Source organism: Crotalus tigris, unplaced genomic scaffold (assembly GCF_016545835.1).
Source record: "Crotalus tigris isolate CLP2741 ecotype Arizona unplaced genomic scaffold, ASM1654583v1 scf7180000024297.1652928, whole genome shotgun sequence".
NCBI classification, from domain to species: domain Eukaryota; kingdom Metazoa; phylum Chordata; class Lepidosauria; order Squamata; family Viperidae; genus Crotalus; species Crotalus tigris.
Window position 1 is genome coordinate 1,226,329 of NW_024100470.1, and position 22,117 is coordinate 1,248,445.

The 22,117-nt window shown below is 37.2% G+C and overlaps 2 protein-coding genes across 2 annotated transcripts; both read right to left on the reverse strand.

Annotated features, from left to right (window-relative positions):
* Positions 1–5,299: 5,299 nt before the first annotated feature.
* Positions 5,300–14,842, reverse strand: LOC120299469 (vomeronasal type-2 receptor 26-like). The gene is made up of 5 exons (XM_039324323.1): positions 14,796–14,842; positions 12,237–12,336; positions 9,525–10,385; positions 7,165–7,291; positions 5,300–6,210 (listed from the first exon to the last, which is right to left on the reverse strand). Exons 1-5 carry the CDS (start codon positions 14,840–14,842, stop codon positions 5,300–5,302), a joined length of 2,046 nt encoding a protein of 681 aa, XP_039180257.1.
* A 1,424-nt stretch (positions 14,843–16,266) lies between these two features.
* LOC120299470 (vomeronasal type-2 receptor 26-like) lies at positions 16,267–21,590 on the reverse strand. Its single transcript, XM_039324324.1, has 3 exons — positions 21,168–21,590; positions 17,366–17,492; positions 16,267–17,168 (listed from the first exon to the last, which is right to left on the reverse strand). Exons 1-3 carry the CDS (start codon positions 21,588–21,590, stop codon positions 16,267–16,269), a joined length of 1,452 nt encoding a protein of 483 aa, XP_039180258.1.
* Positions 21,591–22,117: the final 527 nt, after the last annotated feature.

A 22,117-nucleotide genomic window follows, 5' to 3' on the forward strand; every position in this document is an offset into this window, starting at 1 on the left:
GCACTCCCTCCGTCGTTCCCACATGGCCGCAGCCTGGGCGGCCAAGGCGGCAACATCGTCATCATTCTTCGCCAGGGCGTGTATAATGTGGCTGCGCGAGCTACAAACCACTGTACCTCCAGATCAGGTCAGAGCTCACCAAACTTTGGCCAAGATACTGGCGGCATCACAATTTATGGCTGACGCCTCACTTCATGCAACCAAGTATGCGGCAAGATCCATTGCGGCCACAGTGGCCTCTCGCAGACTACTGTGGCTTAAAAATTGGAAGACAGATCTGAAGGCCAAGTGGCATCTTTCGACGTCCAAGTACAGTGTGTCATTTTTGTTCGGATCCATTCTGGATCCACATGTAAGCGAGAGTAGGGACAAAAGGAAAATTCTAGTACATCCATCAAAGAAATTAGACAGGAGAGGCAGTCAGGAATTCCAGAGACAAATTTTCCACCCAGGCAACTCCTGGGACTGGGCACAGCCCTTTCGACCAGGGCAATCCTGGGATTGGTCTAGAGGCTCACGATCCTTCTATTCAAGACAGGATCGTTCCCAGGATCACCCAAACAGGGGAGCCAGAGGCCAGTTTCAGTCCAGGCATCCCTTTAGAGGATCGGGAGGCCGACCCTTTAAGCGCGCCAAGTGATGCCAGGCAGGACACTCCCATAGGAGGCCGGTTAGCCAATTTCATCGAGGTCTGGGAGCAGACCACTACCGACGCCTGGGTCTTGGAGACAATCAGGCATGGCCTGACCTTAAACTTTTGTTCTCCCCCACCAAACCGATTCATCAGATGTCCCATCTCCAAAAAGGCACACAAGGCAAGGCTGATAACCTTGGCCATAGCACACCTCCTGTCAATTCAGGCCATAGAAAGGGTACCAAAGGAAGAGGAAGGAAGAGGATTTTATTCCATCCTCTTTGTGATACCAAAACCATCAGGAGGGTGGAGAGCAATATTGGACCTAAAGGGCCTGAATTATTACGTAAATTATAGGAGGTTCAAGATGCAGTCCCTGAAATCCATCCTAACCAGTGTCAGGAAGGGCGACCTCCTGTCCTCAATAGATCTCACGGAGGCGTACCTGCATATTCCCATCCACCACAAATACCGAAAATTCCTCAGATTTACCTACGCACACCGGCATTACCAATACAGGGCACTACTCTTCGGTCTATCCTCAGCCCCAAGGGTATTTACCAAAATTCTAGCAGTATTAGCGGCCCACCTCAGGCTGAAGCCGGTGCGTGTACAGTTTTATCTGGACGACATATTGATTCAATCCAGCTCACAGGAGCAAGCAAAATTAGACCTCCAGACCACAATCCGCGTTCTACAAGAACACGGATTCTCAGTCAATGTAGAGAAGAGCCATCTCACTCCCTCAAGGAAGCTACAGCATCTGGGAGCAGTGATAGACTCGTCCCAGTGCAGGGTATATCTTTCCCAGGAACGTCGAAGCAGCATCTCCAAGCTGGCTCATCAAATTCAGAAAGACAAGAGAGTACCTTTGATACAACTCTCGAAGCTCCTGGGAAAGATGATATCTTGCATGGGCATTGTCCCATGGGCAAGACTCCACTCAAGGGAGTTGCAGTGGTTCCTCCTCCCATATCAGAGGAGGAGCCTCAGTACCTCCAGCAGGAGGGTCTTGTTACCAAAAAATGTATTGAAATCATTGAATTGGTGGATATCCCCCATGATGCTCAAGGGGAGTATATTCAGGGAGCCGAACCGGATCACGCTCACGACAGACGCAAGCCTATTCGGATGGGGAGCACATCTGGGAACTCAGATAGCGCAGGGCCAGTGGAATCAGGAGGACCTCACTCACAACATCAATTGGCTGGAGCTTCGGGCCATTCACCTGGCTCTACGTCAATTCTCCCACATAGTAACGAGAAGACACGTTCTCGTTCTAACAGACAACGTAGCAGCCAAGGCCCATGTCAACAAAGAGGGAGGAACATGATCCTCGGAACTAATGCAGGAGGCATCAGCTCTGGCCCGGTGGGCAGAGGCAAATGTGAGTTCCATCAGAGCAGAACACATCTCAGGGGAGACAAATACCCAGGCAGACTCCCTGAGCAGAGCCAAGGTGGATCAGTCAGAATGGCGTCTGGATCCGGCTCTGTTCGAGGAGATCTCCCGGAGGTTCGGACAATCACATCTGGACCTATTTGCCACCCCCAAGAACACTCAACTCCCCAGGTTCTTCTCCAGATTCCCGACTCCGGGATCGGAGGGAACGGACGCTCTCAGGTGTCGGTGGCCGGCGCAACTTCTGTACGCCTTTCCACCGCTGCCATTAATACCGGCAACCATACGCAAGTTGATCCTGGAAGGTGCAGAAGTAATCTTGATTGCTCCACATTGGCCACGGCGCCCGTGGTTTGCCGACCTCGTGGATCTTTCAATATCACCCCCATGGAGGATTCCCCCAGACCGAGTAATACTCAGTCAGGGCAAGCTTTTACATCCAGATCCTCAGTGGCTACAACTAGCCGCTTGGCATTTGAGCAGCAAAGTTTAACCAAGCAATCCTATTCCTCAGGGGTGATATCGATCATACAAGCATCAAGACGACCTTCGACAAACAGGATCTACGATGCTACATGGAAAAGTTTTTGCAGGTGGTGCGTCCTGCTTCACCTAGATCCAACCTCAGTATCTATTCCCAATATTCTAGATTACCTATTGGAAGGACTTAATAAGGCCTGTCAGTCAACACTATTCGTAGACAGGTATCGGCCCTCTCAACTGTACTTTCCTGGGACAACCTAACCTCTCTGGCGCAACATCCAGCGATTAGCGCCTTTTTGAAGGGTGCGGCCAACACTAAACCTCCTGTTATACACAGGTACCCGTCATGGAATTTGCCTAAAGTTCTTCAAGCTTTGACATCAGCACCATTTGAGCCTCTTGACTCATGTTCTCTATATCACCTATCATTAAAGGTAGCCTTTCTAGTGGCTATTACTTCAGCGAGAAGAATCTCGGAACTAGCCGCGCTGTCAGTGAGGAAGGATCTCTGCACCTTCTTCAAAGACAAGGTCGTTCTTAGACCAGACCCTGCATTCATTCCAAAGGTAAACAGCATCTTCCACAGATCTCAGGAACTGATTCTTCCTGATTTCTGCCCAAAACCCAGACATAGACTAGAACAGAGATGGCACAAGCTGGATGTACGTAGAGCGTTGTGTTTCTACGTAAAGCGCACTTCGTCCTTCCGTAAGACGGAAGCATTATTCATTTCCTTCCAACCATCAACTATGGGGAAGAAGGTGTCATCTTCTACCATAGGTAGGTGGATCAGAGCCTGTATATCCCAAGCCTACGTCTCACAGGCTCTACCAGTGCCTCCGCACGTGACTGCCCATTCAACACGCAGCGCAGCCACATCGGCTACGTGGTCCACACAAGCATCGGTGGAAGAGATTTGCAAGGCCGCAACTTGGTCTTCTCCCTCCATATTCATTAGGCATTACCGTTTAGACTCCTTTGCAGCAGCGGATGCTGCCTTTGGTAGAAGAGTACTACAGCAAGTTGTATCTGCTCAGGATTCGGTGGCCTAGACACTCCCTCCCAGGGGGACATGAGGGCTTTGGTATGTCCCAACCATTGGACTCTACAGCCATCCTGCTGGAGAAGGGGCGTTGTCTTACCTGAACGCCTTTTCTCAGCAGGATGATGTAGAGTCCAAGCCCACCCAGGTATTAGATCTAGGCAGGTATTGGACAAGGAGCTACCGTATTGAATCCAACAAACAATTCTCGCCTAAGTCAAAACTGGGGTCACGCCCAAGGAAAGGGTGTGGCCAAAGTTTTTACCCAGTCTGCCGGGCAGGAAGGCTGTCATAGAACCCAACCATTGGACTCTACATCATCCTGCTGAGAAAAGGCGTTCAGGTAAGACAACGCCCCTTTTAGAGGGTGGAAGAAAGACATTCCCTTCCCTCTCTCCTCACAGGAGGAAGAAATTTCAAGAGGCTTTTTACAGGAAAATATTTGGGATGAAAAGAAGGTAAGATCTCACCCAATTCCTCCGCGGTGCTTTTGAAGTGCTTGATAGTAATTTTGGCCTCTGCTGGTAGCAGCTTACTGATGGGCCATGTCAATGCTGATCTTTTTCCTGGGATCAAATGGGAGGGCTGCTGTGATCAGTTGGAGGTCCTCTTCATGCTTGTCACCCCTCCAGGATGACTTCTGATCTTTTTCAGGGCCCCCGGCGGGAGAAAACCAGACAGCAGAGAGACCGATCACCCTGTACATCCGCCAGTGCTGTGAGCACAAACCAGAAGCCTGCTTCTTTCAGGTCTTCTAACTGTAATGCAGATTAGACAACCATTTGACTGAAATAGTGTAGGATCTCCTGACTGAGCAAGCGATTGAAGTTCTCTGTTATTCTGTTTTTCTTGCCTTTCTACTGTTCATCCTATTTGCTTTCTTCTACTTCTTAGCATTTCTTCCTCTTTTCTTATCATTAATCCAAGTTTTTATTTTATTTTATTTTATATTTCTTAGACAATTTAAGTAATATTTCAAAGAGTTAACTAGCAAACTCAGTATGTTGGAAGAGTATCAAGGCTGAAGCAATGCCTACTCACACGATGTTGGTTTGTCCCTTTGTCAACCCACTTGAATTAATATCAACCATCTTTTCAGTATTTTCAATGGCCTGAAGATAACAATGTATCCTTGATTTATATAGTAAAATGTGTACAACTTACTATAAAAATCCAGTTTACTGAGAATAGTGGATACACACAGACAGAAAGACAGACAGACAGTAGAAAGACCTAAACTCCTGATTTACAGTCTTTGACAACATGTACTTGTTTTCTATTTATGAACTGATTGTTTATGAAGTAACAGAAAGGTATATCCATATTATTCAGTGTCAAAGTTTAATGGTTTGTTATTTCAGATTGGGATAAAATATTATCATCCAGCTACATTCAATATGTATCCTAGATTCTGATTTTCTGTGGGTTTTAAAGCAGATATGGAAATGAAATATAATTTATACAGAACCTGGAAACTTCTATGAAAAACATGGGAATTCCAAACTCCAGCAGTGTCCTTTCCAGAATTGCAAGTTCCAAGGAATGTTTGAATATGTGTTGCTGTTCAAATCTTCAAGACATTCCATTTTTATTTACAAGTTAGGCAATAAACAGTTCTAACATTCTTATTCAGGCATACTGAAGCATATACTCCAAAAAGTTCAACAATCCTAATAGCAATCTGTGAGTATAGGATTTTAGATTTTTTTTTAAATAAATAAATGAAAAGCTATACAGTTTTATATCCCTGAATTGTTTTTTACTCTTAGCTGCTCTTTTTTGTTGAGATCAGGCCTCAAAATAAGAATGTAGCATTTAGGGGAAAAGATACAAATCAATAAACCAGCACTGGAAGTTATAATTGAGAAGATCTCTACTGCAACCATATATTTTCCCTTGGTGCTCAAGTATGTTGGAATAAAGGACAACCAGACACTACAGAAGGCCAACATACTGAGGGTGATAAACTTGGCTTCATTGAAAGCATCAGGCAATTTCCTTGCTAAGAAAGCCACTGTGAAGCTAATAAAGGCAAGGAAGCCCATGTAGCCCAAGACACAGTAGAACATGTAGGTGGATCCTTCATTACATTCCAGAACTATTTCTTCTGCCATTGAACTCATATCAACATCTGGGAATGGGGGAGACATTGAAAGCCACGCAGTACATATAATACCCTCAATACAGGAGCAGCAAGATACTATGAAGAAGCCTAGTCTTTTCCCTACCCATTTGGTCATCTTGGAACCTGGCTTGGTGGATAGAAAAGCTATAACCACAATGATGGTTTTAGCCAAAACACAAGAAATGGCCACTGAGAAGATAATGGCAAAGGCAGTTTGACGAAGGACACACATCACTTTGGAAGGTTGGCCAATGAATAGCAAAGAACAAAGGAAAGACAACATGAGAGCAATAAGGAGAATATAGGTGAGAGTTCGGTTGTTGGCTTTGACGATGGGAGTGTCCTGATGCTTAATAAAAATCCAAAGTACTACAGCTGTGATGAAAGAAAAGAAAAGAACAAAACTGGTCAAAGCCATTCCCAAAGTTTCTTCATACATCAAGAAAGCTACTGCTTTGAAGAGACATAAATCCCGATTCTGATTTGGATACTGATCTTGTTGACATTTCAAACAATCATTCATGTCTGCAAACAAAATCAGATTAGAAATATCATAGTCTTGAAGTTGCATTAAAACGAGCAAATGACAATGCCTGTGATTAGGATAGCTAACTTAAAATCTGAAAGACAAAGTTCTGTAAATTTTCCTAAAGTTCTATTCTGCACTCAGAAATGACTAAGAGGAGATTTGCCATTCAAGTATTTTGAGAGGACCAATGGGGGCAGGTTAAGTTCATTCATGAAAAAAAGAATAATTTGTCATTTAACACATGAATAGATTATAGGTAAAATTAATTTTAATAATTCTGGTTGATATGGACATGGGTATGTTCTATTAATGAATTTGTGTTTTATTAGTCATTGATATCCCTAACTTTATTTCATCACAGCTGATGCTGCTGGAAAGAATGCACAGAATTTTTAAAAAGCAAGTGAAATATTTCACAGGATCATTTATTTCAATTTCTAAATTGCATTCCAAATTTTAACTTTTCAACTTTTTCATTGCACCTTCAATCCATTTGCATCTGACTTATATTGCTACCACGTAGGACTTAGCCAGAGAATGTGGAAACTACAAGACTGTTCTGGAGTCAGTTTGGAACTGAGTGACAGGTCTTGACTCCAATTTTAAATAATGATATCGTTAGACTGTTTATTCCATTTACATGGTCAGAAAGTTGAAATTACTCCCAATAATTCTGAGGGTTTTTTTAAAAAAATTTAAAACAGTTGAGAAGACAACATCTGCAGGCAAAACCTTGCTCATAATGCTAGCCAATGCAGTTCAAGAAACTACAGAAGTCCGAGAGGCAAATACAAAATTCATCTGGAAAACACTTTTTCTAAAACTAATCATTAACAGTAGTGTTACATGCTTTATAGTTCATAAGGAAAATAATAATAATTTGTTTTCTAAGTGAGGAATTACCCCCAAACTTCAAGCAATATATTAGCATTCTATATGACAACTCTTACCTTCCTGGTTGGCAATTTTCCCTTCTGGACACTGAAGACAATTATAGCAGCAAAATGGCTTCCCTTCCAATTTGTTCTTACTATATCCTGAATGGCATTTGCTATTACAGAGAGAAAGTGGCTGGGACTGTCCATAACGAAGAAGAGAATGGTTGTGATTGTCAGAAAATGCTTCTGAATGGACCAGACTAGATTAATATTTATAAAATTGCTTTTTTTCATATTGCTTTCCTATTGGTCATGGCAAGGTCTAATATTTGGAGTTAATTGGAGAATATTTGATGTTAATTAGAGAAACAGAATGGAGGGTTGAGACAGATAGCAAGACAGAGACAGAGAAAGAGGGCGTACAGAGAAAGCAGTGTGGTAGGATGTTAATGAAAACTTAATGAATGAAAACTTAAAACTAAGAAAGAAGGCAATGATTTAGTACTTTGCATATTTAGACAATGTCTATGAACTACTCTGTTTTTGTTTACTTTTTCCCCCTAAGGAATTATATGTCTATTAAGGCTGTGATATTATTTTTCCTTCTTCTGAATTACAAATGTCTTATGATGTTGTTATTTCACTTGAATAATTTACTTTATTAGGTCAGAGCAGGTATGTTGAGTGGAGGTTTTTTGTACGGAAAATGGTGACCTGAAAACGGCTCCACAAAAAGTGGAACTGACAATTATGGTGAAATGAAGAGTCAGCGAGTAGACTTCAGATCAACTATGTGTGCTCATCAGAGACTGAATACTTGAATACTTCTTTCCCATTTCCTTGTACTTTATCTTATTTTGAAGTTTATTTTTTTTTTAAAAAAAGGAGTGAAATGATGAGATTTTATAGATTTGTTTATACTTGTGATAAAGAGGAAAGTTCTTTATATACTTCTTATTTCTCATTTCTCATCATGAACTAGAATTTCTCACTGGCCAACTTATGAAAAATCATTTAGCACTAGACTACATTCAACCAGATATTCCTTGATCCCTTCTTCCTGTTTGACATCTGTCCATGCTATAAAGAAGCATGTCTAGTTAATACAACTAAATGACAGCCTATATAGGATTATGCAAATGAGGAATAAGAAAAGTGGTTAATGATGTTGCACTATTTTTTTACTCACATTCTGAACTTTTATTCTTAGTTAATCAGAGTGAGATATTGTATTCCAAATTCAAGTAAGAAAAATCATACCCCAACGTTATCCTATACCTCAACCTGCCATTAACACATTAGTTGATAATCAATAGATACATAGAAAGATTTTCTAAAGCTAACCATATGGCCTAGATAGAGAATCAGAGACCATTTTGTTTCTGAATGTAAATATTGGTGAAATCATTACTTGCTGTCTGATTTCATTAGTGGAATAATTATTGGACATAGTTGAATTTAACTTCCCTGGCATACCTGGTTAAACCTTCTTGGCCACACAACAGAAGTCTCAGAAGAAGAGAATATTTCTCTTTGGGATTTCATGGGATCTATTCCTCCAACTCTGACTCGCAGGAAAGACTGATTTGGGAAAGTGATCCAATTCATTATGTCAAATCCAACCTGTAATTCACCATTCAGATTGAAGGATATCGTATCTCCTGCATTGTTGTTAAACGTGGTCTTTCTCACAAAGTGATTGAGCTAAGTTGAGAAACATTTTAAAAATAAATAAATAAATATACCAATACATACAAAAAAAAAATAATGATCTAACACTGAAAGTTTTTAAGCAGAAATTGGACAACCATTTGATTGAAATGTAATAGGGTTTCCTATCTGAGCAGGGGATTGGACTAGAAGACCTCCAGGGTCCTCCCAACTCTCTTTTTTTATTTTTATTCTATTCTAATATAATTTTCCTTTTGAGAAAGAACAGGTAATAAATCCTTTCAAAGCTTTAACAAGGATGACAGTGTAATACTAGTTGACAAAGCATATCATGAATAAACTCATATTATTGAATTATTTTTAAATACAATAAAATGTACAATTGAGAAATATTAAAAGTTATGGGACTATCTAAAACAGATTAAAATTAAGAATTCAAAACTTTCATGATTTGCAATATGTTTGATGAACATAAAAATAATTGAAATATTAAGAATATTGGCTAATATTTGTGGGGAAGGTGGGAAAATATGTTTTAATAAAATTACACATAAACCGTAAGAAATTAGAATTTGTCAATTTTATAGACCAGGTAAGTGCACTAATATATTGCCTTATATTAATTACTTGATTTCTTGAAAATATAATACAACTTTGTATACTCTTACTCATATTAATATGCAGTAGATAAATCTAATTTCAAACTATATGTGGATATAAATCTGACAAAGCTTTTGAATTTTGTTGACTTAGGGCTTTACCTTCCAAAATTGTTGTTCCAGAAAGGAAAGTTGGGGCTTGTGGTTTTCTGTTCTGAATGGGAATGCAGATGACAGCATGGCATGCAACGCATGAGCTACCACATAGACTGCATTGTAGGTGCTATAGCTGTGGCCAGTCATGTCCATTTCAAACACAGATGTCAAAAGAGTCTCCAGTTTCTCCTCTCCGGTGCACATGACTTCTTTTTCATCATCTATCATGGAGTTGGAGAATGAACATTCAAATGCATTTTTCCAGAAGAGCTTGATAAAGCTATCCTCTTTGTCAAAGACAGGCTTTCTCAGCTGAACAAATTCCCGGAACCCAGACACTTTGTTTGAATGAATTGTAAAAGAGAGGGCACCGTGGATGAAGTCTATGTCCTCATTTCTTATGAAGGGAAGTGAAATGAAATCTATTTGTGCTGTCATCACCCAGACTTTAACTTTTGTCCACAGCTCTATTCCTTCCGTTTTGGAAATAATGGGGAATGTTCTGAAAAAAATCATGTCATCAATTTCCCCATGGATTATTACTACATTAGTGGTGCTTCTCATAATCACCTTATATGTTTTAATTCCCTCTTCCATAAAGTCAAAAATGCTATTTGAATAAGTTGTTGCTGGAATTCCTTCAATGAAATCAAAGCAAATACCTCTTTGCGAAAACATGGCTACTACATCATGTACAAATCTCTCACTATTCTCATTCTTTGCAGAAATTATACCAATCCATGTCCATTTAAAGTGCAGTAGCAATAAGAGAATTCCTTTGTACTGATAGCTGATATTTGGAAACATCTGTTGGTATAAAACAGCTTCTCTTTTTCCTTTTATCTCCAGAGTATAACTATATATGACCTATAAACACATCGAAATAATGGGTTGGAAGGATATATACTCAACTTCACATATTTTGAAGTGCCCTAAGAGTATAAATTAAACTCAAATTCCTATTTCAAAGTTTGAATCCAGCCATACTTTACACATGAATTTAGGGCATGTTGATGGACCAGAATGTTCCCACATTCCAACTTTGATGAGTTGGAATTTACATGGAAAAAAAATGTTTTACTAGACCTCCAGTTTTTTGTTTTTGTTTTTGTTTTTGTATTGGGGAATCTACTGTATAGTAGTGCATTGCTCCATAAGCAAAGCTGAATCAACAAAACTAAACTGCTAGGCAGTTTGCCCCAGACAATCTATTAAATTGTCCAATATGCATTTCATGGAAATGATTTTTTTTTTGCATCATATGAACAAAGCAGAACATATATTGTGAATAACATGGACAGTCAAGAAAACAAACACAGATCATAGAAAAAAAATTTGAATACAAATGACCAGATTCAAATATCCCAATTTGGATACATTATATAAAGGTTTGCAATAGTGGTGAATATCCACAGTTCGGGTGTAGGATTAGGATGAAGTTTTGTTCTCTGAGCTTGTGGGATGGTTTCTGAATTTTTCATTACCAGACTAGGTAACACCTTCAACGGAATTTAGGGGATCTCAGTATTAGAATTTAGGGGATAACACCGACACTGACATCCCTTAAGCTCCACTGAAGATCTTACCTAGCCTGGTAATGAAACGTTCAGAAATCAACCCACAAGCTTGGAGAATGAACCTTTATCCTCACATTATATAAAGATCTGGCTTTCTGGAGAAGATCTAATGCTGGATAACATGGAAGACAAGAGAAAAAGAGGATCACCAGCAGCAAGTGGAATAGACACTGTCAAATTGGCAATGGATACACCACTTGAAGACTTGAATGACCAGGTTAGGGATACATTGTCATGGAGAAAAACTATCTATGTAGTCACTAAGATTCAACATTAAATTCATGGCAAAATCAATCATAATGAATAGGTTAATTAGTTATGAATAGATATGGATGTTTGTGGTAGTGGCATTATGGATGTATCCACAGTCCTCTTTTGCATCAGAAGTTAGTACTGAAGTGCTCCCCAAAATTATTTTAATCCTAATGACATAGCCACAACAGTAAAATATAAGCCAGCAGTCTGTGGAAGCAGCCAAAAAAAACCCAATGCAATCCTAGGTTGCATTAACAGAGGGATAGAATCAAGATTATATCAAGTATTAGTACCACCTTATCAAGCTTTTGTAAGACCACACATACTATGGTTTTGGTCACCATATTTTAAAAAAGATGTAGAGTGCAGAAAAGAGCAACAAAGGTGATTAGGGGGCTGAAGGCTGAAAACCTATGAAGAACTCACAGGAATTAGATTTGTTTAGTCTGGTGGGGGAAAAAAGACTAGGAGTGACATGATAGTAGTGTTCCAATATTAGAGGGGCTGCCACAAAGAAGAGGGGGTTCAACCTATTTTCCAAAGCACTGGAAGGCAAGAAAGAAACAATGGATGGAAAACTAATCAAGGAGAAAAGCAAGCTCAAACTAAGGAGAAATTTCCTAACAGTGAAAATAATTAATCAGTAGGACAGCTTGCCTTCAGAAGCTGTGGATGCTCCATCACTGGAGGCTTTTAAGAAGAGACTGGACAATCACTTGTGTGGAATGGTATAGGTCCCTTCCAACTCTGTTATTCTGTTAAGTTTCTTTTCAGTGCATAGAGATCCATTTTTAAGAAAGACATCCTCTTAATTCATTCATACAATAACTATATCCATTTAAGTAGTGAATGAATAAAAGTTCAATGTTCCAAACAAGCAATATACCTGTGGCATCTTGTAAAGGGACAGGGTGGTTGACATATGAGCCCCAACTGCAGCAGTTGGTCCTCCAATGACAGCAATTGGCCTATTCTGCATGTCACAGCTGTAGTTAGGGATGAATCTGTCCTGAGTAGAGAACAGTTCCAATGAGGCGCGATAGGTCCAACTTGGACTAAAATACCCATTGTAGATATGGAAGCCCAAGGTATGGTTAGATAAGATCTCAGGATTTTCATTGATTTCCTTGACTGCAAATTGTAAAGCCAGAAATTGTTGATAGATTGATGTGATTACTCTAGAAAGAATAGTACATATTATTGTACAGCATTTGTGGTTTAAAGTAAAATAAAACAGTTGGCATGGTCATGAAAGTCTCAATTAGTGAGATTAATGAATCCCATGAAATGGTCACCATATTCAAATTAGCACTATTTGAAGTGATATTTCCACAGAAAATAGAGTAATTGGCTTCAGTTTCATTGAAATAGGCAATTGAAGAATTGTAAGCATAATTTTTATATTTTATTAATGTACTATTACAGCAATTCCAAATTATTGCAGTCATAGAAAAATAAATACCTGTACTAAAATTGAAACTATTACAGCAAAATATTAAAAGACATTTACCACCTAAATGTATTTTAACAAAGTCACAGTAGCTATGAAAAGCAAAAGAAAAATATTTTAAATATTATTCCTATTTCTTCTAGATATATAGAACTCATAAATATTTAAAATAAAGTGAAGAAAGGGTAAGTTGAAGGATAAACTCATATCCGAAGGGTACCTACTATCCCTTGTATTGTGCTGTTGTTCTTAAAAATGAGCCTTTTCTTTTTTTGAGCTTTCCTCAAATGGAATCTTCCTCTTCTCCATTTTGCAACTGCTACAATTGGAATCTAAAACCCCAACTGTGCCTACACTAGGCTCACACTAACTAAATTTTGACTTGCATTAAACACAACTTGGTATCAATTTATATTCTGCATTAATATCACCCTTTTCAACAAATAATTGTGATCTAATTGTACTGTTTTGTTCTTTTTAAAAAATGCATATTAATACAAGCAAGTAAGATTCTGGTTCTCATTTAAGATAATTTTGAAAGGTATACAGAGACAGTACCTATCTTGGAGGTCTATTGGATTAACACAGAAGTTTTATTTGGTATCATATCATATCATTTATCATATCATCATATCAAATCACATCATATCATATCATATCGTATCATATCTGTTATGTTTCTAGTTTGGTGAGGCGAATGGTGCAAACAACAACCCTTTATTCAGTTCACAAGAAGAAGCAGCACTAGCTGCTGCTTAACCTCTATTTGTAAAGATCACCGCTAGACGATGGCCAATAGGATTACAGCATTATTTCCTGCTTAAACATAAGCTAATTAGTCTGTAGACAGTCAGTCTGGAGTTTTTGAACAGACGTAGCCATTTGAGCATTTCTAACAGTTTCCAAGTAATTCAAAGTAATCCACATCAATACATAACAATATCAAACTATATCTAATAATTAATTGCAAGTATCAGTTCCTTACTAGAAAGAAATCAGTGTTTATATTCAATGCTACTCCCTTCTGATTATGGAAATTAATTTCAGATAACATGGCAAATTTCTTAATTCTGTTCTATTAGTATTTGACCTAATAGATTCTTCATTACACATATAGTATATTTTTTTCATGTAAGAACCTTATTAGGAAAAAAATATTACTAAAGAAATAAAATCAGAAATTTAGAAGAAAGAGGAGGATTTTCATCACTGCTCTTTTCAGTAGAAGTTCTAAACTTTCTTCAGAAGACTTGGTTGGAAAAGATGACCATCTTACTCAGCTCCCTCTTCAGCTCAATATCTGAACCAGATACATAGAGTTTTGTGATACACAATACTATTGGTTCTAGCATTCCTTTATAGTCCAGGTTTTAGACATTTCAGCATAATACCTTATTACCTCACACTTCAGAAAAGGATTTCTTGTCTCACTTTTCCTAGGGATGTGTTATTTTCTAAAGAAATGTTATCATTTGTGCTAATAAAATACTTAAGACCCCCAAAAAATATGAAATATTTGTTCTCAATGTACAGGTTTTTAACATTTACTGCCTGAAATAAATTTTATTCTGAAGTGGTAGAAAAGGAACACAAGCATTTTTAAATGCATAGGATGTCATTCAGCAAAGACTGGATAATACACAACATTAATTTATTTTTTTTAATGCAATACAGTTAACAGCAAACAAAGACCAGGTTTGTCAATACAAATTATTATGTAGTACATATGAATCATACAGAATCTTAAATTGAGCTTAACTTTTGGTGATTGCATTCATGCAGGGTTTTTTTTTTTTCAAAACCTTACATGAATTACTTATCTTTGTCTTCTTCTAGAATTTTGATTTATATTTTGCTTCCCAACCTAGTCAATAGCCACAAAATTCTCAGATTGTCCCAAACCAAGCCAGATCCTGCTTAGATTCTCAGATCAGACAAGGTTGGCTTGCTGCTGCCAGATATATCTGTTGGGATGTATGTTTGAAAGAAACTTACAGAATGTCATCAAAGAGATGAGCAGAGGGTGCTTCACTGAAGTCCATTACGGAAGAGAATATGTAGATGTTAGATAAAATACCTACAATGATCAGGTCTCCTGGTTGGTATTGCTTATGGAGAAAAGGCAGGGGCTCCCCAATCCTGCATTTAGCACTGGGAATTTTGCATACAATTTGGGGTAAAAGCACTAAAACCAATGCTTCAAACACCACCATCCTGACAGTTCCTTTTAAAGCCATTTCTACTGTGCCAGCATTGTCCATCAGCCAGTTTACATAAAAGCCCAGGTGGTGAGTAAATAACTCTTTGAACTAAAAAATTGTCAGGCAGTGAGACTCACAGAATCCTTTCTAGCTTATTCCCAAAGGAAACACAATATGAGAAAAGCAAAAGTATTTGAAAAAAAATATACAGTGCCATTAATACCCCCTGGAGTGTTTTCTCATGTGTTTCCATTCTAGTGATTCTAGAATTCATGTAGAATATAACTCAGAATAACTCAGAAGTTATTCCACTTAATGAATAACTATAAGAAAAAAAACCTCTAAATCATAAATAAGGAAACTTTTTTATGTTGTTGATCATATAGGCCAGGGGTCTTCAACATTTGTGGGTTGATGGCCTGATGGGAGAGGATAGGGCAGGGGTTTTATGCACACATGCACAAATGTGAATGTAGCCATGTGTATGTGCGAGTACAAACATGCTGTGAGCATGCACACCACACACACGGGACTGCGAGCAGGCACGCAAGGTCTCAGCAACGGGGGCACCTATGTGAGGCTTGTGGTGCTGCAACGCCAAGCTCACAGTGATGCTACCACCAGCATGAGGATCGTGCCACCACCCCCGTGTGAGGAAATGACAGTATTCATTCCTAAAAGATATAGTTAATAGATAAAAACTATAAACATTAAATTGAAGCATCTTTTTTCCCTACATTTTACTTTCCAATTTGCTCACTCACAAAATTTGACATAGTTCAAGAATCTCAACGTTTTGGTCACATTTTGGAAAAATTCCTTTGGCTTTCTTTTAAAACAAATTTTAGATTTCTTAGCATTATGTAAAAAAATAACTACACTTTTCAGTTACACCTGAAGAAAAACGTTGCTTTTATTCATATTTTATTCTTGAAATATGTTGAATAGGTAGAATCTGCCATAGTGCTGTTGCTTAAATAAATAAATTAAAATGAATGAATGGACGGACGGATGGATGGATGGATGGATGAATGGCCACTAAACATTTCAACTGGCTTTTGATCAGCAGACATTTCAAGAACTGAACAAAAATCCCCAAAAGCATGCAGTAGCTTGTTTTAAAGGTAATTAATTGAAATTCCATTTCAGTTATAGAAGAGGGAAATTATATAATGAGAACACAGTCTTGTAAAATACAAGATGGTTACTTGAAAAAGAAATATTTTTAACATAAACTGCTTTACTTACAGCTAACTTTAAATTCTTTAGTTTTTCCCCCTTCTTATATATTCCTTGTTATTTAAATCAGGTCTCACCAGAATAATATAACATTTTGGGAAGAAGATGAAAGCCAGTAACCCCCCACTGGAACACAAAATGGAGAAGATCTCTACAGCCACCATATATTTCCCCGTTGTGCTCAAATAAGTTGGAACAAAGGACAGCCAGACGCTGCAAAAGACCAACATGCTGAAGGTGATAAATTTGGCTTCATTAAATGTATCTGGCAACTTCCTGACCAGGAAAGCCACAATGAAGCTGATAATTGCCAAGAAACCCATAAAACCAAGGACACAGTAGAACATGACAACTGACCCTTCCTTACATATCAGTGCAATTTCCTTTGGCATGGAATACATGTCAGCATCTAGGAATGGGGGAGAGGTTGTTAGCCATACAATACAAATAATGGTTTGAACAAAGGAACAAGAAAGAACCATAGAAACAGCCAATCTGTTCCCCATCCATTTTCTAATTCTGGACCCTGGCTTGGTAGCCATGAAAGCTAGAAATACAATGATAGTCTTTGCCAAAATGTTAGAAACTGCCACAGAGAATATGATGCCAAAAGTAACTTGCCGAAGAACATATGTCCATTGATGAGGCTGACCAAGAAAAAGCAAAACACAGAGAAATGAGAGCAGGAGAGAGATGAGAAGAATGTAGGTGAGGGTCTCATTGTTGGCTTTCACAATAGGGGTGTCATGGTGTTTAATGAAAAGCCAGAGCAGAAAAATAGTAATGATAGAAAAAATAATAATGAAACTAGTAAAAATGTTTCCCAATATTTCTTCATAGGACAAAAATGTTACATATTTTGGAAGGCAGAAATTTTGCTCCTCGTTTGGATAATGATCTAGTGGACATTGAAAGCAGCTGTCCATATCTGTGGGGAAAGAGAAACAGGCTTTTATTCTATATATATATAGCTTTCATGAAAACTATATTAGAATAAATAAATCTGTTCTAACTGTTTATCCATATAGACAACTGAATAATGGACAACCTGAGTACCTCAGCAGATCCTCAGTCATGATCACAGACCATAAGTGGGCAACCACTCCTCCATGTATTATCGCTTACCCTTCTGATTAGAAATCTTCCCTCTTGGACAAGGAAGGCAATTATAGCAGCAAAATGGTTTCCCTTCTTTTTTGGCCTTCCTGTAACCTGGATGACAATTGTCATTGCAAACAGAAAGAGGCTTTGTCTATAGATAAAAGAAAGAGAAGAATATTGTCCATCTTGCAAATCTGCATATCTACAAATAATCATAGCTGCTTTTGCTTTCACAGATGAATCATTCAGAAGGAATTCATATATGATAACTTACAATGAAGAATCCTTTAAGGGAAAAATGTTTTTCAATTGTGTGTCCTGTGCTTGTATAGATGAATTATTCAGAATGAATTCAGATGAGCCAGATTAAAAAAAAAAGTAACGATGTATATCTGCACCAATCAAATGCTATTTAAATATCGTATTTTGAATTCATTAGCATTTCTCAGTGATATTTTGTTTATTACTGATTTTCCTTTTACAAGTTTACAATTAAAAATATTTCAATTATAGATAATAACTCGAATGAATGAATATACCTCCCAAATATATAGTCATGATTTTGGATGGAAACCATGGTATAAATGAATGCAACCAAATAAACATGACATTCACACATGGACACATTAAGCAAGAAGAGGTGACATGCAGGTCTTGAAATATATGATTCCTGCATATTGATGTACCGTATGTAGAAATAAATATTTGAACATTTCATGTTAATTCTTTCTCCTGACTTTTCTTTCTACATTTTCTCTTTATTTTCAGACAATTTCCTGAGACAGTTGAAGAAGAGTTACTTCCCCAAAAAATTTTTTAAAGTTTGAATAGAACTCAAAGGTGTTACAGGACCTACCATATTTTTTTATTGAAAAGTTTTATACAAATTTTATTACAATACAATATCCCTCCCTCCCTCCCCCCCACCCTAACCCTCACCCTCCCCTCACTTCCCAGAGCTGATTACAGGGTTACAAATAAGCAAAGAAATTCTAACAAAGCTTATCCAACTATACCAATAACCAAAACCACAAAATACTTTAACTCAAAACAAAACAAAAATGGCAATATAAACAATTCCCACTTTAAACTATAAGTTATTCAAAAACTAAATGATACTTTCTAATCCCATATTTATTCTGTACATAATTTATCCATCTTCTCCACACCGAGATGTTTCTTTCTTGAGAATGATCCTTCAAATAAGCAGAAAGTTTGGCCATTTCTGCTAAATTAGAAACTTTAAGCGACCATTCTTCTATAGTGGGCAAAGAATCTTTTCTCCAATATTGCCCAACCAGTAACCTTGCAGCCATAATAAGATTCAACATTAAAATAGTTTCTTTAACATCACAATCTACAATAATACCTAACAAAAATAATTGTGGTGAAAACTTTATCTTTCTCTTGAAAATCTTTTGAATGTTCCACCAAATCTTAATCCAAAAAACTTTTATGTTTCTATACGTCCACCAAATATGATAATAGGTTGCATCCAAGCAACCACATCTCCAACACTTAGGCTGTAAATTAGGATACATGAGAGACAATTTTTGGGGATCCAAATGCCACTTATAAAACATTTTATAAAAATTTTCTCTTAAATTTTGAGCCTGAGTAAACTTCACATTCCCAACCCAAATTGCCTCCCATGTATCTAATAAAAATCGGCTCTTGAAAATTTTGGGCCCATTTTATCATACAATCTTTGACTAATTCCATCTCTGAATCCAATTCCACTAATACATTATAAACTCTCTTTATATGAGCTTGACTTTGATCTCTAATTTGTTTTATCAAATTCTCATCCTCTAAAGTAATACCAGCCTTTTGGTCTAAACTCCATCTATCTAACATTTGCCTATACTGAAACCAAGAGTAAACAATATTTTCTTGCCTTAATTCATCTAGCGATTTTAATTGCCAATCCTTCCCTTCCAATTTAAGCAATTGATTATAAGAAATCCTGTCCAACTTCACACCTCTCAATATCCCCACTACTGCGTGTCCAGGAATCCCCCAAATTGGCATTTTATAATTTAATCTCTAGTAATATTTCTTCCAGACACGCAATAAAGCAATTCTTAAAATATGAGATTTAAAAGCCCTATCTACTTTCTTGTTATAAATTAAATATGCATGCCATCCATATAATAAATCCCATTCCTCCAAAGAAAGTATATTTTGGTTTGTTAAGTTAATCCAATCACTAACCAATGTTAAAGCCACAGCATCATAGTACAATTTCAAATTAGGCATCTTAAATCCTCTTCTTTCTCGTACATTTTGTATAATCTTAAGATTAACTCTTGGTTTTTTCCCTGCCCAAATAAATTTGTTAATACCCTTTTGCCATTCATCTAAATTAACATCTTTCTTCAAAATAGGTATCATCTGAAAAAAAAAAAAGACATTTTGGTAGAACATTCATTTTAACAACTGAAATTCTCACTAACAAAGATAATTGTAGTTTTTTTTCCAATCATTTAAATCCTTCTGCACTTTAATCCATAATGTTTCATAATTATTTTTGTACAATTTTGCATTAGAAGCTGTTATATACACTCCCAAATATTTAACCTTTTTTACTATTTCAAAACCTGTCAGGTTAACTAAGATTTCCTTTTACAGAACCTACCATATTAAACCACCTTGGCCAGATTATGATTTCCTCTGAAATAGTAAATGTATTTTGTGTGAGAGACAAGGGTTGTATGTCTCCAACTTTGACTCTAAGGAAAGAAATATTTGGGAATATTACCCAGTTGATAATATCAAATCCAGTTTCCATTTCTCCATTTTGATTGAAGAAAACTGTTTCTCCAACACTGTTGTTAAATGAGATGATTTTCACAAAATGGTTAAGCTAAAGAAATGAGATGAGATTGCAATTCATCAGGATATATGCTCTTTTCCATTTAACAAATAGACATAGGCAGGAAACGGGAATTAGAATAGTGTTCTAGAGAAAAAGGAGAAATTAGGATGAATAAATTTATTTTCTGAGTCAACTGTGCCTGTATGATTGTGTTTCAATACATAAGAACTCTTAGGCAAATAGCCTATCAGAGCTTTCTGGGAAGATGCATCAATAACAGTCTTTCTACAACTGATCCAACATATTTCTAATTATAAAACTGAAGTTGTTTGGAACCTACAAAAATCACTATTACACTCTTTACAGAATATCCATGAATGAAGTAAGTAGAAATGCAGCCTATTTAGAAAGGCACATCTTACCACTGTGAAAAAAAGAGATCACCTGACAGTTTGTGAACCAATACTAGCTTCCCTGACTTACATTTTTAGGTAATATTAAGCTTCAGAAATTAGTAACCATGGTCTAGATAACAGAGTTCCTGATGTTTCATGAGCATCTGCTATGAAGTAGACCAACTTTCCTCTGAAGATATAGTCCACATTTGTTAACCAGATTCCATTCCTACTCAGACCATATATACTTTTGAAATTTTAAACCATGTGAGTATCACGTAGTTGGTACTCAACTACTTTGAAACTTATCAAATTTGGTACTCAATGGATTTTGAAGCAAAAATTTTGTCCTGATTCTCGTTGTTTGTTTGATACGCAATGCACAGACTAGAACGTTGTTATCAGCTGCCTTGTGACACACTATATTATTTCCTACAGGAAAATTTTGTTTGCTACTTATCAATTTTGGTACTTATCACACCTCCTGGAACCAATTAACAAAATGGTCCTAGGCACAAAGGAAATACAACACAAAACATTATTATTGTTATTTATGAGACACATTGACCTAATTGTAATCAGTTTTAATTGTTTAATACATTACCTCCCATACCTGTTGGACCAGTAGGCTTTGGATTGCTTCAATGATATTCTCTTTTTTTTTAAGTTTGAATGAAAGCATGTTGTGCAAAGCATATGCCACAGCATAGATTGCATTGTAGATGCTGTAGCTATGGGAGGTCATGCTCATTTCAAAAATGGATGCTGGGAGATTCTCCAGTTTCTCCTCACCGGTGCAGGAGACCCTTCCTTGCCTGTTTATCATGGACTCAGAAAAGAAACATCCAAAGGCCTCTTCCCAAAAAGCCTGAATGAAACCATCTTCTCCTTTAAAGGTAGCTTTTGTCAACTGAAGAAAGTCAGTGAACCTTGGGACTTCCTTTGAGTGAATTGCCAAGGACAGGGCACCATGAAGCAACTCTATGTCTTCATTCTTTTGAAAGGGGAATGATGTGAATTCCATCTGAGCTGTCATAATGTAAACCCTTCCTTTTGACATTATTGATACATCCTCATATTTTGATAATATGGAAAACATTCTGAAAAATATCATGGTCTCAATTTCACTCATTATACTGATTTATTCCCTCTGTCATAATCTTATCAATGTTATTAACTGATGTAATTACTGGGAATCTTTCTATATAATCAAAGCAGATTCCTTTCTGAGAAAATGCAGGAAGAACATCCTGGACAAATCTCTCTCCATTGTTATCATTGTTGTATAGTATTCCAATCCATGTCCACTGGAAATGTAATAGTAACTGGAGAATCCCATTATATTGTCTGTGTACATCTGGAAACATCTGGTGATAGAAAACAGCTTGAGTTTTCCTATTCATCTCAGAAGCAGAGCCATAAGTGAACTGTAGTACATAAACAAAAATTGTGTTAGAGAATTAATAACTAGATAAATCTATTTTACATCCTCTACCATGTGTGAGTTAAATACCATTTCTTTCTTACATGAAGGAGTTTATGAAATCAAGTTCCCTAATCTTG

Bases quoted from the DNA above. Each gene is read 5' to 3' on its own strand.
- LOC120299469 (XM_039324323.1), bottom strand. From the start codon at position 14,842: ATGGACTTCAGTGAAGCACCCTCTGCTCATCTCTTTGATGACATTCT. The intron at 10,386-12,236 runs GTATATTGCTTG...ATGTGTTTATAG, and splicing joins CCCTTTACAAGATGCCACAG to GTCATATATAGTTATACTCT. The intron at 7,292-9,524 runs GTAAAGCCCTAA...CGTTATGGACAG, and splicing joins TGGAACAACAATTTTGGAAG to TCCCAGCCACTTTCTCTCTG.
- LOC120299470 (XM_039324324.1), bottom strand. From the start codon at position 21,590: ATGACAGCTCAGATGGAATTCACATCATTCCCCTTTCAAAAGAATGAA. The intron at 17,493-21,167 runs GTATGGGAGGTA...TTTTATCTATAG, and splicing joins AAAGCCTACTGGTCCAACAG to ACAAAGCCTCTTTCTGTTTG. The intron at 17,169-17,365 runs GTAAGCGATAAT...CTTTCCCCACAG, and splicing joins GAAGATTTCTAATCAGAAGG to ATATGGACAGCTGCTTTCAA.